The sequence below is a fragment of the Pseudophryne corroboree genome, chromosome 7 (assembly GCF_028390025.1).
Source record: "Pseudophryne corroboree isolate aPseCor3 chromosome 7, aPseCor3.hap2, whole genome shotgun sequence".
Taxonomy (NCBI): domain Eukaryota; kingdom Metazoa; phylum Chordata; class Amphibia; order Anura; family Myobatrachidae; genus Pseudophryne; species Pseudophryne corroboree.
Genome location: NC_086450.1, coordinates 382,499,891 through 382,514,490, shown reverse-complemented (window position 1 = coordinate 382,514,490; position 14,600 = coordinate 382,499,891). Strand labels below are relative to the sequence as shown.

General features: G+C 46.5%; 1 protein-coding gene across 1 annotated transcript in view; it reads left to right on the top strand.

Moving 5' to 3' along the window:
* PDPK1 (3-phosphoinositide dependent protein kinase 1) overlaps positions 1 to 14,600 on the top strand; it is a 215,568-nt gene that overhangs the window by 194,655 nt on the left and 6,313 nt on the right. The window contains exon 12 of the mRNA XM_063934575.1: positions 8,890 to 8,947. Within this exon, the coding sequence (XP_063790645.1) occupies positions 8,890 to 8,947 (58 nt within the window). The remainder of the gene's footprint in view (positions 1 to 8,889; positions 8,948 to 14,600) is intronic.

Genomic DNA, 14,600 nt, shown 5'->3' with positions numbered 1-14,600 from the left:
CCGTCACAGAAAATGGTTTTTCTCTAACGTCCTAGTGGATGCTGGGGACTCCGTCAGGACCATGGGGAATAGCGGCTCCGCAGGAGACAGGGCACAAAAAGTAAGCTTTTAGGATCACATGGTGTGTACTGGCTCCTCCCCCTATGACCCTCCTCCAAGCCTCAGTTAGGTTTTTGTGCCCGTCCGAGCAGGGTGCAATCTAGGTGGCTCTCATAAAGAGCTGCTTAGAAAAAGTTTTTAGGTTCTTTATTTTCAGTGAGTCCTGCTGGCAACAGGCTCACTGCTACGAGGGACTTACGGGAGAGAAGTGAACTCACCTGCGTGCAGGATGGATTGGCTTCTTAGGCTACTGGACACCATTAGCTCCAGAGGGAGTCGGAACACAGGTCTCGCCCTGGGGTTCGTCCCGGAGCCGCGCCGCCGACCCCCCTTGCAGATGCTGAAGATTGAAGAGGTCCGGAACCAGGCGGCAGAAGACTTTCAGTCTTCATCGGGTAGCGCACAGCACTGCAGCTGTGCGCCATTGTTGTCAGCACACTTCACACATCGGTCACGGAGGGTGCAGGGCGCGGGGGGGGGCGCCCTGGGCAGCAATGTATAATACCTGTATGGCGAAAAATACATCACATATAGCCCTTGAGGCTATATGGATGTATTTAACCCCTGCCAGATATCACAAACTCCGGAGAAGAAGCCCGCCGAAAAGGGGGCGGGGCCTATTCTCAGCACACAGCGCCATTTTCCCTCACAGAAATGCTGGTGGGAAGGCTCCCATGCTCTCCCCTGCACTGCACTACAGAAACAGGGTTAAAACAGAGAGGGGGGGCACTGATTTGGCGATATGAATATATATTAAATGCTATAAGGGAGGAACACTTATATAAAGGTTGTCCCTGTATAATTATAGCGTTTTGGTGTGTGCTGGCAAACTCTCCCTCTGTCTCCCCAAAGGGCTAGTGGGTCCTGTCCTCTATCAGAGCATTCCCTATGTGTGTGCTGTATGTCGGTACGTGTGTGTCGACATGTATGAGGAAAATGTTGGTGAGGAGGCGGAGCAAATTGCCTGTAATGGTGATGTCACTCTCTAGGGAGTCGACACCGGAATGGATGGCTTATTTATGGAATAATGTCAACACGCTGCAAGCCGGTTGACGACATGAGACGGCCGGCGATCAAATTAGTACCTGTCCAGGCGTCTCAAACACCGTCAGGGGCTGTAAAACGCCCATTTACCTCAGTCGGTCGACACAGACCCAGACACGGACACTGATTTCAGTGTCGACGGTGAAGAAACAAACGTATTTTCCTTTAGGGCCACACGTTAAGGGCAATGAAGGAGGTGTTACATATTTCTGATACTACAAGTACCACAAAAAAGGGTATTATGTGGGATGTGAAAAAACTACCTGTAGTTTTTCCTGAATCAGATAAATTAAATGAAGTGTGTGATGATGCGTGGGTTTCCCCCGATAGAAAATTATTGGCGGTATACCCTTTCCCGCCAGAAGTTAGGGCGCGTTGGGAAACACCCCTTAGGGTGGATAAGGCACTCACATGCTTATCAGAACAAGTGGCGGTACCATCTACAGATAGGGCCGTACTTAAGGAGCCAGCTGATAGGAGGCTGGAAAATATCCTAAAAAGTATACACACACATGCTGGTGTTATACTGCGACCAGCGATCGCCTCAGCCTGGATGTGCAGAGCTGAGGTGGCTTGGTCGGATTCCCTGACTAAAAATATTGATACCCTTGACAGGGACAGTATTTTATTGACTATAGAGCATTTAAAGGATGCATTTCTATATATGCGAGATGCGCAGAGGGATATTTGCACTCTGGCATCAAGAGTAAATGCGATGTCCATATCTGCAAGAAGATGTTTATGGACACGACAGTGGTCAGGTGATGCAGATTCCAAACGGCACAAAGATGTATTGCCGTATAAAGGGGAGGAGTTATTTGGGGTCGGTCCATGGGACCTGGTGGCCACGGCAACTGCTGGAAAATCCACCGTTTTTTACCCTAAGTCACATCTCTGCAGAAAAAGACACCGTCTTTTCAGCCTCAGTCCTTTCGTCCCTATAAGAGTCATATCTGCCCAGGGATAGAGGAAAGGGAAGAAGACTGCAGCAGGCAGCCCATTCCCAGGAACAGAAGCCCTCCACCGCTTCTACCAAGTTCTCAGCATGACGCTAGGACCGTACAGGACCCCTGGATCCTACAAGTAGTATCCAAGGGGTACAGATTGGAATGTCGAGACGTTTCCCCCTCGCAGGTTCCTGTAGTCTGCTGTACCAATGTCTCCCTCCGACAGGGAGGCAGTATTGAAAACAATTCACAAGCTGTATTCCCAGCAGGTGATAATAAAATTACCCCTCCTACAACAGGGAAAGGGGTATTATTCCACACTATATTGTGGTACTGAAGCCAGAAGGCTAGGTGAGACCTATTCTAAATCTGAAATATTTGAACACTTACAAAGGTTCAAATCCAGATGGAGTCACTCAGAGCAGTGATAGCGAACCGGGAAGAAGGGGACTATATGGTGTCCCGGGACATCAGGGATGCTTACCTCCATGTCCCAAAATTTGCCTTTCTCACCAAGGGTATCTCAGGTTCGTGGTACAGAACTGTCACTATCAGTTTCAGACGATGCCGTTGGATTGTCCAAGGCACCCCGGGTCCTTACCAAGGTAATGACCGAAATGAGGATTCGTCTTCAAAGAAAATGGACGACCTCCTGATAAGAACAAGGTCCAGAGAACAGTTGGAGGTCGGAGTAGCACTATCTCAAGTAGTTCTACGACAACACGGGTGGATTCTAAATATTCCAAAACCGCAGTTGTTCCGACGACACGTCTGCTGGTCCTAGGGATGATTCTGGACACAGTCCAGAAAAAGGTGTTTCTCCCAGAGGAGAAAGCCAGGGAGTTATCCGAGCTAATCGGGATCCTCCTAAAACCAGGAAAAGTGTCAGTGCATCATTGCACAAGAGTCCTGGTAAAAATGGTGGCTTATTACGAAGCGATTCCATTCGGCAGATTTCACGCAAGAACTCTTCAGTGGGATCTGCTGGACAAATGGTCCGGATCGCATCTTCAGATGCATCAGCGGATAACCCTATATCCAAGGACAAGGGTGTCTCTCCTGTGGTGATTACAGAGTGCTCATCTTCTAGAGGGCCGTAGATTCGGCATTCAGGATTGGATGCTGGTGACCACGGAGGCCAGCCTGAGAGGCTGGGGAACAGTCACACAGGGAAAAAATTTCCAGGGAGTGTGATCAAGTCTGGAGAATTCTCTCCACATAAATATACTGGAGCTAAGAGCAAATTTATAATGCTCTAAACTTAGCAAGACCTCTGCTTCAAGGTCAGCCGGTATTGATCCAGTGGGATAACATCACGGCAGTCGCCCACGTAAACAGAAAGGGCGGCACAAGAAGCAGGAGGGCAGTGGCAAAACTGCAAGGATTTTTCGCTAGGCGGAAAATCATGTGATAGCACTGTCAGCAGTGTTCATTCCGGGAGTGGACGACTGGGAAGCAGACTTCCTCAGCAGGCACGACCTCCACCCGGGAGAGTGGGAACTTCATAGGGAAGTTTTCCGCATGATTGTGAACCGTTGGGAAAGACCAAAGGTGGACATGATGGCGTCCCGCCCGAACAAAAAACGGGACAGGTATTGCGCCAGGTCACGAGACCTTCAGGCGATAGCTGTGGATGTCCTGGTAACACCGTGGGTGTAACAGTCGGTGTATGTGTTCCCTCCTCTGCTTCTCATAACCAAGGTATTGAGAATTATAAGACGTAGAGGAGTAAGAACTATACTCGTGGCTCCGGATTGGCCAAGAGGGACTTGGTACCCGGAACTTCAAGAGATGCTCATAGAGGACTAATGGCCTCAGGAGCTAAGAAGGGACTTGCTTCAGCAAGTACCATGTCTGTTCCAAGACTTACCGCGGCTGCGTTTGACGGCATGGCGGTTGAACGCCGGATTCTAAGGGAAAAGGCATTCCGGAAGAGGTCATACCTACCCTGGTCAAAGCCAGGAAGGAGGTGACCGCACAACGTTATCACCACATGTGGTGAAAATATGTTGCGTGGGTGAGGCCAGGAAGGCCCCACGAAGAAATTTCAACTAGGTCGATTTCTGCACTTCCTGAAAACAGGAGTGTCTATGAGCCTCAAATTGGGGTCCATTAAGGTTCAAGTTTCGGCCCTGTAGATTTTCTTCCAGAAAGAATTGGCTTCAGTTCCTGAAGTCCAGACATTTGTCAAGGGAGTATTGCATATACAGCCCCTTTTGTGCCTCCAGTGGCACCGTGGGATCTCAAAGTAGTGTTGGGATTCCTCAAATCATATTGGTTTGAACCGCTCAAATCTGTGGATTTGAAATATCTCACATGGAAAGTGACCATGCTGTTGGCCCTGGCCTCGGCCAGGCGATTGTCAGAATTGGCGGCTTTGTCTTACAAAAGCCCATATTTGATTTTCCATTCGGACGGGGCAGAACTGGGACTCGTCCCCAGTTTCTTCCTAAGGTGGTGTCAGCGTTTCACCTGAAACAACCTATTGTGGTGCCTGTGGCTACTAGGGACTTGGAGGACTCCAAGTTGCTAGACGTTGTCAGGGCCCTGAAAATATATATATATATATATATATATATATATATATATATATATATATATATATATATATATATATATATATATATATATATATATAATTCCAGGACGGCTGGAGTCAGAAAGTCTGACTTGCTGTTTATATTGTATGCACCCAAAAAGCTGGGTGCTCCTGCTTCTAAGCAGACTATTGCTCGTTGGATTTGTAGTACAATTCAACTTGCACATTCTGTGGCAGGCCTGCCACAGCCAAAATCTGTAAATGCCCATTCCACAAGGAAGGTGGGCTCATCTTGGGCGGCTGCCCGAGGGGTCTCGGCTTTACAACTTTGCCGAGCAGCTACGTGGTCAGGCGGGAACACGTTTGTAAAATTCTACAAATTTGATACCCTGGCTGAGGAGGACCTGGAGTTCTCTCATTCGGTGCTGCAGAGTCATCCGCACTCTCCCGCCCGTTTGGGAGCTTTGGTATAATCCCCATGGTCCTGACGGAGTCCCCAGCATCCACTAGGACGTTAGAGAAAATAAGATTTTACTTACCGATAAATCTATTTCTCATAGTCCGTAGTGGATGCTGGGCGCCCATCCCAAGTGCGGATTGTCTGCATTACTTGTACATAATTATTGTTACAAAAATCGGGTTATTATTGTTGTGGGCCATCTTTTCAGAGGCTCCTTCGTTGTTATCATACTGTTAACTGGGTTCAAATCACAGGTTGTACGGTGTGATTGGTGTGGCTGGTATGAGTCTTACCCGGGATTCAAGATCCTTCCTTATTGTGTACGCTCGTCCGGGCACAGTACCTAACTGAGGCTTGGAGGAGGGTCATAGGGGGAGGAGCCAGTACACACCATGTGATCCTAAAAGCTTACTTTTTGTGCCCTGTCTCCTGCGGAGCCGCTAATCCCCATGGTCCTGACGGAGTCCCCAGCATCCACTACGGACTATGAGAAATAGATTTATCGGTAAGTAAAATCTTATTTTCTGGGTCTTCTATTCGACACCAACAGCCAGAGGGTGTTTCTTCCTACAGACAAGATTCAGGACTTACAAGCCAGAATCAGAACCCTGTTAAAATTGCCGGCAGTGTCAGTCCTCAGATGCATGTAGGTACTGGGCAAGATGGTGTCCTCGTTCGAGGCAGTTCCATACGCCAGATTTCATGCCCGACCTCTTCAAGCTCACATTCTCCACTGTTGGACTCGGACGGATTCACGTCTCGAACTGCAGTTGATACGCTTGTCGATAAGGACTCGTCAGTCGCTCTACTGGTGGCTTCACAGTCACAATCTGAGGAAGGATGCGCCGTTCACGGTCTGGTCTTGGATGATGGTAACCACGGACGCAAGCCTCAGCGGTTGGGGAGCAGTGTTCCAGACTCATCATTTACAGGGGCGCTGGAGCACTCAAGACTCAAAACTACAGATCAACATTCTGGAATTGAGAGCGATCCGGTATGCTCTCATTCGGATTCAGACCATGGTGCAAGGCCATCCAGTTCGGGTGCAATCCGACAATGCCACGGCAGTGGCTTACATCAACAAACAGGGAGGAACTCGCAGCTGGTCCGCAATGAGAGAGGTTGCTCAGATTCTCACGTGGGCGGAGCATTGGATTCCCGTGATTTCAGCAATTCACATTCCGGGAGTCGAAAACTGGGAGGCAGATTTTTTGAGTCGTCACACGATTCATCCGGGAGAATGGGAACTTCACCAGGAAGTGTTTCTTTCTCTAGTGGATCGCTGGGGAATGCCAGACATAGACCTGATGGCGTCACGCCTCAACAAAAAACTTCCTCTTTACGGATCAAGAACTCAGGATCCTCAAGCATTTCTGATCGATGCACTAACAGCTCCGTGGCAATTTCAGCTGGGTTACGTGTTCCCGCCAATTCCATTGCTTCCACGTCTACTCCAACGCATTCGGCGAGAAGGCCTTGCAGTAATTCTGGTGGCTCCGGATTGGCCGCGCCGACAGTGGTACACTCTTCTAAGCAGCATGGTCGTCGGAGATCCCTTTCGCCTCCCTCTGCGACCAGATCTTCTTCTTCAAGGACCTTGTCGCCACCCAGATTTAAATCGGCTGGCTTTGACGGCTTGGTTCTTGAATCCAACATTTTGAAGGCAAAGGGTCTTTCTCGTGCGGTTGTTCAGACAATGATTCGGGCTAGAAAACCGGTGACTTCTGGCATTTACCATAGAGTATGGCGTATTTACATTGCTTGGTGCGAGAAAAGGAACTTGACTCCGCATTTGTTTAGACTTCCTCGCCTGCTCTCCTTTCTCCAGGAGGGTCTTGACAAGGGTTTAAAACTTTCTTCCCTGAAGGGTCAGGTTTCGGCCTTGTCGGTTCTTTTTCAAAAGAAATTAGCAGTCATCCCAGAGGTTCAAACATTCCTGCAGGGAGTACTTCGAATTCAACCACCTTTTGTTCCTCCGATTCCTCCCTGGGATTTAAACTTGGTACTTAAGGCCCTTCAAAATTCTCCATTTGAACCTCTAGAATCTGTGGAACTACGTTATCTAATACAAAAAGTTGTTTTTCTTTTGGCTATTGCCTCAGCTAGACGAGTGCCTGAGTTGGCGGCTCTTTCTTGCAGGCCGCCCTTGTTAGTGTTTCATGAAAATCGGGTGGTTCTGCGGACAAAGCCTTCATTTCTTCCAAAGGTTGTTTCAGCATTCCATTTAAATCAGGACACCGTTCTTCCAGCTTTTAATCCGTCATCTTCTCAGGGGGAAGATTCCCATTTGGCTCTCTTGGATGTTGTTCGGGCCTTACGTATTTATTTGTCTCGCACGGAGTCTTTCCGTCGTACGGATTCCTTGTTGGTATTGATTGATGCTCCCAAACGAGGTTGGCCTGCCTCTAAGAACACTGTGGCCCGTTGGGTAACTTCGGCCATCAGACAGGCTTACGTGTCCTCAAACGTTTCGGTCCCTGACTCAATTAGGGCTCATTCGACTAGAGCAGTTGGAGCGTCTTGGGCTGTTCGCGGTGGTGCATCTGTTGAGCAACTATGCAGGGCGGCGACCTGGTCGTCAGTCCATACGTTCACAAAGTTTTACCGGTTTCATACGGTTGGTTTGGAGACTGCCTCTGTTGGGCGTCGTATTTTACAGACTGCTATGCCGTCAACGTCTCCCTCCTCTCATTAGCTTGCTTTGGGAAGTCCCACAAGTAACGGCGCAGCGTCCCCCAGATGGAGGACAGAGAAATTGGGATTTTTGTTTACTTACCGTAAAATCTCTTTCTCTGAGTCCATCTGGGGGACGCTGCGATCCCTCCCATAGTTTGTCTGGTTTAATTGGTTAATTTTTTATTCTGGTCTATCTCCTTTGGCTTGGCTAAACGTTAACTGAACAGGGCTGAGCAGGAAGGAGATGGGAGGGGTTAGAGGGGGGAGGAGTCAGCTTTTGATAGTTCTGTGCCAAACTCCGCTACCACACACCTCTAACCCACAAGTAACGGCGCAGCGTCCCCCAGATGGACTCAGAGAAAGAGATTTTATGGTAAGTAAACAAAAATCCCAATTTTTCTATGTTTCTCAATAAGAAACATTTGGCCTAGGGATGTCGTGAAAAAAAATTCTGATACTGTAGGGTGCCGTGATTCAAAAAAGTTTGGGAACCCCTGGACTAGGTCATAACGGTATCCGGACTCTAGGTCGACACCCGCTGGTCGACAGTGAATAGGTCGACACTAGAAATAGGTCGACATGCAAAAAGGTCGACGAGTTCTTTAAAAAAAAAAACTTTTTTGTTGAACTTTTTCATACTTTACGATTCACGTGGACTACAATTGGGAGCACTGCATGCAAGGGGACACTGTGCGCTAATTGGGGTTCCCGGTCACTGTACGGAGAAAACGTCACCAAAAAAACATGAAAAACTCATGTTGCCCTTTTTCAAGTTGACAATATGGCTATGTCGACCTATTTCTAGTGTCTACCTAGCCACTGTCGACCAATAGGTGTTGACCTAGACACTGTCGACCCTGAGTCCCATACCCGTCATAACACCTTCATCTATTAAAAGAAATCAAATTTGTCAGAAAATTGTTACATAACGCCTTCATCTATTCGCCTCTTCAGATGTGTTAAGCACAACCTCTAATACGTCTTATGCTCATTTACGATGATATATGCTTAATGACTTTCTTAAAATACACATCTTCAATATTTCCAGCTGCCATGTTTATACAATATTTTGCTAAGAAATAAAGCTTTGTGTCTAATATGTAAGCCTTACTCTTTTGTTACAGGCACCAGTTTGTAGAAAACAATTTAATATTGAAAATGGGTCCAGTAGATAAACGAAAGGTGAGTCCCTTTATATTGTGCTGCCTGTATTGTGATGCCTCAGGCAGATAAAGGGCTTGCTAGTAAAGCACATGTATTTCCAAGGTATAGTGAGACTCCGTATATTCATCTTTACCACACTGAGGAAACTGTATTGGATCTTGTGTTAGCTTTTATTAGTTTGGAAAATACACAATATGGATGGTGGGCCTAATTCCTCCACCCCAAGCGAATGGCGTTATGATTTCTCTTTCTATGGCGTTGCAGGAGTAGATCAGTATAGTAATTGCCATGCACGTATGAAATTGTAATTGTAAATGTCCTTTATTAACTGAGGAAAAAGGCTTCACTAAATCCTAAAGTCTGGTGTTTGAAATGAGCAATATTTACATTCGTAACCACCTTCTACAGTTTTATTTTGATTGGCTGAATCGTTATTTTCTAGTGCATTGCCATCTACGCTTGATGGGCTCTCAGGCCCGGCGTTCTCCGGTGCTGAGTTCCTTGCGGGTGCTAGGAGTGGGGGCGGGGGGGGCTTCCTCGACATCACAGTTCAATTCTGCATCAGGGTCAGACTCTCTTGCAAGCACCATGCAAGGAGTTTTTGTTTTCCGTTTACTTGCCATATTGTTCTAAAAAATCCTTATGAAATGAGGCAAAAACAAAAAAGGCAGCACAGCGATCAGCAGTCAGTAATGTCCTCTTTCTAGTTCCAAAATGGCTTTTATATCTTCAGTCTCTTGAGCAATTGATGCAGAGCTTCTAGCGTAGTCCTATCCAGTTAGGTTCATGATGGATATCTGATCTCGCTGCGCGCTCAGCTCTCCTCCGGTGGCCGCCGCCTCCTCCTGCACGGCGGCCATCTTACACACAGCAGCAGCCAATCAAAATAAAACTGTAGAAGGTGGTTACGAATGTAAATATTGCTAATTTCAAACGCCAGACTTAAATCTGTTTACATTCCATGTGGATTCCGAGCACCCCAATGTTGTATTAAATTCTACTTATTTCTGTGTGGAGTGTAACTTTCTCACTAAACGCTATGACTCCCTGAACGAGCACAACATGAAATATCATCCTGGAGAAGACAACTTTAAGTTAACGATGGTTAAACGCAACAACCAGTCGATTTTCGAACAAACTGTTAAAGATCTGACTTTTGATTGGAGCTTTGTCCAAGCAGAGAATCAGGAACAGTCCTACCTATTTTGTCAGTCCCAGGCCCCACAGTTTCTGGTGGCAGCCCTGCTGATGGGATCACATACACTGCAAAAAGCAGATTCTTCAGACATTTCAGATGCTGTGATGCCCCTGTATATAAATGAAGCAGTCCATTGGGCTCCCACTACCTCCTGAAAGCAGAGCCCATGAACTTCCTCCTAGTAGGTCCCAAGTTGGAGCCACATTTGGATTGCTACCTCCGTCCACATCTGCTTGTTTATCCGCAGAGTGTAACTTACTGCAGTTCCTTGTACATTTGGGGACAGGTGACAAAGTGGTTGCACTGCTAAAACAGGGCTTTCACTTACCAGCTCTGACTCCCAGAGGGGGACACAAAAGGGTCCAGATTTTTAGCAATTTATAATCCCAGCGATTTTCCAGCAATTTTGGCATCCAAATCACTGGATGTAATAGATGGTGATTTAGGATCTGATTCAGACCTGGACACAACCACGTGTTCGAATCCAGGTGGTCAGCACATGCGCACCGGCCGTTGTGCGTTTGTGCGCCCTTAAACATTCTCCCTGTATGCGACCACAGTGTAATTGACAGTGGAGCCCGTTGTGGGGGGGGTCACACACAGCCACTCCCAAAAAACAATTGCGGCAGACCGCCTGCCGGCGGCGCTGCCAGGGGTCAACCTTAGGGTGGACCCCCCCACCCCCGAGAGGCGGCCTCACAGATTTTGGGCGGCCCCCAGCATGTGAGGAGATGAACGCACATATGGCTGCAGATAAAACGATCTGTGTTCATCTCTGAATAAAGTCCTTAGATTGTAGGAAACGAAATAGCCGGCAATGTGTGGAGGATTTAAAACCCATACATAGCTGGCGGCTGGGACATCTCACCCTCTTGTTTAAGCTTATAGGCCTGGCCTTCTTTGTTTCGGGGAGGCTGTATGACCATGCACGTTTTATATTTGAATACATTATCATTGGGGCAAAATACTTCTATTACACTTGTACCTATGGGCCCAATTCTCAAAAGCCTGGACCCATTGTACGAAGAGGGAAAAGGGCCACACTTTATTTTTTGTGTATATTTTCTGTTATTTTTCTAAGGTACAGGCCACATAGCTGTAACTGGTCACAGAAACCTCATTTTTTTATTTATTTTCTGGGCATTTTTTCTGCAGTTCGCGAACGGTGCACTTAATACATCCAGCAGTTTGTATTGGAAAAATTGGGGCAGCAGTGTGTGGTTTACAATGACCTATTTATGGAAAGTTTTCTGCAACTTCGAGTTTATTACATTCGGTAAGATGCCTCTTGCCGCATCCTTGCCATTTTAGCAACACACCCATAAGACGGTCCATCTCCATGTGTTTGAATAGCCACCTCCCAACCATACATTTTTTATACACTTCTCTGTGCATCCGCCTGAAATTGCAACTGCAACTCTGTATGAACACAATCCAGATGCATGCGCAGTGGGGGGGAAAATCAATCAACTACACCCGACATAGAGTATTATTATTAATATTATGTATTATGATTCTGAATTTCGATGACTCTGAATCAGGCCCTAGGGTTTTGTTAGAAGCCAATTAATCTACCAGTATGTTTTTGGAGCGTGGGAGGAAACCAGAGTAACTGAAGAATACTTGTGGAAGAACATACAAACTCTGCACCATGCCTTGGTTAGGGATTGAATTTATGACCGAAGGCTGTGAGGCAGTAATGCAAACCACTGTGCCAACTGTGCTGTCCCAATCAATCATTTCACCTGCAGCTATCACTGTTCCTTGCATGGTAAAGTCACCTGTAGTAAAGTTTTTAGCATTGAGACACTGAAAATGTACATTTTTATTTAAACACAAGTCTGAAGATGCATGAGCTGGCTTTCCCCTATAACGCATGCTACTAAGCAGGCCTCAATTATTTTTTCCATTGGATCATTCAACACTGAGGGTTCTGTGTATTATGCCGTTGGTAAAGTACCAGTCAGTCAGATCCTAACTACCATGTTGCGCCAACATTAATCACCTATGTATGACCCAGGGGTCCATCTGTGCATGCACAGACCAGCGGGGGATGCTGGGAGGGTTCTGTGACGGAACCCTTTCTGCATCTCATTGCGGAAGAAGCCTCATAGGCTTCTACAGGGTAATGGCAACAATAGTTGGCGTTACCCTGCACGGCGGAGACCCAGTGGATGAAGGTAAGTACATACGACAATACATTTTCACTTTAGTACATCCCACCCTGGGTTTGAAAAATGACCGTTAGGAGCTGGTTGGTTGGTGATTTCTCTCTCCAAGGCTTAGTACATAGAACCCTGAACCTTGTAATTACATTTAAAAAAAAACACAAAAAAAACCCACATTTGCATGGTTTTGGTTGGCATATGGAGGTATCGAATTACCCGCAGTCCTTGACTGTGGATAATTGCTTCACTGGGGCTATCCAATTACCCCCGATTAGCCGGCGTAAGCCGCAGCTTATAAGGGATTTTGTTTCACCTGCCTCAGGCAGGAGAAACCAAATCTTCGAAAGCAGCGACTACGGCCGGCGAAAACATACAAGTTTCTCTGAACCTGTGTGTTTTCGTGAGATAATTCGTTTTCTGCGGGTGATGTAAAAAAAAGTATTATTTTTTTTTTGTTTTAGGTAATTGGATACCCCCCATAGATTTGTACAACTCATTCCTGTGAACACATTTTTCTTTAAACATTAGAGTAAAGCCCCCTACACATTAGGCGACCCTCAGCCGAGGTGCCTGACGGCCGATACGGCTGGTGGGCGACCCGGCGGCGGATGGGGGGGGAAGGGGGAGTGAGGTTTCTTCACTCCCTCCGGCTCCACAGCAGTGCATGCAAATATGGACAATGTCGTCCATATTGGCCTGCATGCATAAGCGACGGGGCCCCAACGATGAGCGCACTTAACGATATGAACGAATTCTGGTTCATTAATGAATGAGAACGTTCATATCATTGTGTGTTATCTGCCGGTGTGTAGAGCCCTTAAGTATTTATTCAGGACAGCTTGCTATTCGTTCCTCGTTTGAACCGATTTTTTTTAATCCTGCCTAAAGTTGTGCCATAAATAAATAACAGACGGTGTTCTGTAAAAAAAAAAAAAGTGTACATTTGATACCATCAGTGACTTTTATACAAATGTATAAACCTCACCCCCCCCCCCCCCCACCCCAGCGTTCCTCCCCTCTCTGTCATATGCCTTATTAACTGACCATCTTAATAAACATGTATTTGAGATTAAAATACGTTCATGCCACGTATGTGTACCCTCCACATTTAACACACACACACCCCAAAACAATAATGTCTATGTGCAAAATATTTTCCAAAGTAGCAGCCCTGGAAAGAGCAGGAACAGCCCTGGAGATGGAATGAACACTGTACTTTACACAAATTTAAATCAATGGAGCAAAAAAAATTTGGCTGATTATTTTTGCACAAATCATGTTTATATAACAAATTGCAGAGCACTGTTCTGTTTGTAGGAGGGGCGAAAAAAATCTGTAAAATGTTATTCTATTGTACAGATAATGCAGCAGTGTGCGAGTAGCGGCTGATAAGACCAACAGAAAGATGGATCTGCTTGTAGACTACTGGGAGAATATACAAGGACTGGCTTCCTGAGAGTAGGCACTACAGCATGGTGCTGAGGGGTTACTGCTGGAATATACAAAACAAACTGTCTCACTCATACTGTGGGGCATACAGAGCGACAAGCCAAGGCTTGAGGATATGCAGTTCTGACAGTAATGTTTCTGGTCCCCACATTGCATTTACCAGCTACCATAGACGTTCCTTTTTTGAAGGCAGTGAACTTGTTCAGAAGAGTGATTCCCTCACCCCTTCCCGGATTATGTTTTAAAATGTCAGTCAGTCTCTCTGGCCACGTTTATGGGCATATTTATAACAATCCACATCTCAGATGCGGATGGGATGTGATAAATGCGTCCCAATCCGTAATGCAATAATTGAATACATTGCGGGGATGTGTCAGTTATAGCGTGCAGGGATAGAGCTTGCAAGAGAGAGAAAAAACCCCTCCCCTTTACCCCTCCGCTTGTACTTACCAGCTCGGTGGTCAGTGAGCTGGTAGTGAAATATAGGCTACTCATATACACTAATGCCACTCAGTATCTAAGTGCCGCTCTGTTGCTATTATACTAGATTGCAAGCGAATAATCACCAATTATTACGGCGCCCTTCTTAATGCGTGTGTCAACTCCATCATAAGTTCCATATCTAGGTGCCGCTAAATCAAGATAGATCATAGCAGCAAGCTATATACAGCCCAGCCGCGGAATGTTTGTCATACACCTGACCACAGCCTAAATATGAATGGTGAATGGTGCCGCTGAAGCACGATAGATCGCAGCAGTCAGTTACACAGCCGAGCTGCGGAATGCTTGCTTTATATTTAACAGCAACCTAATGTGAATTGTGAATGGTGCAGCTGAATCACGACAATTATAGTAA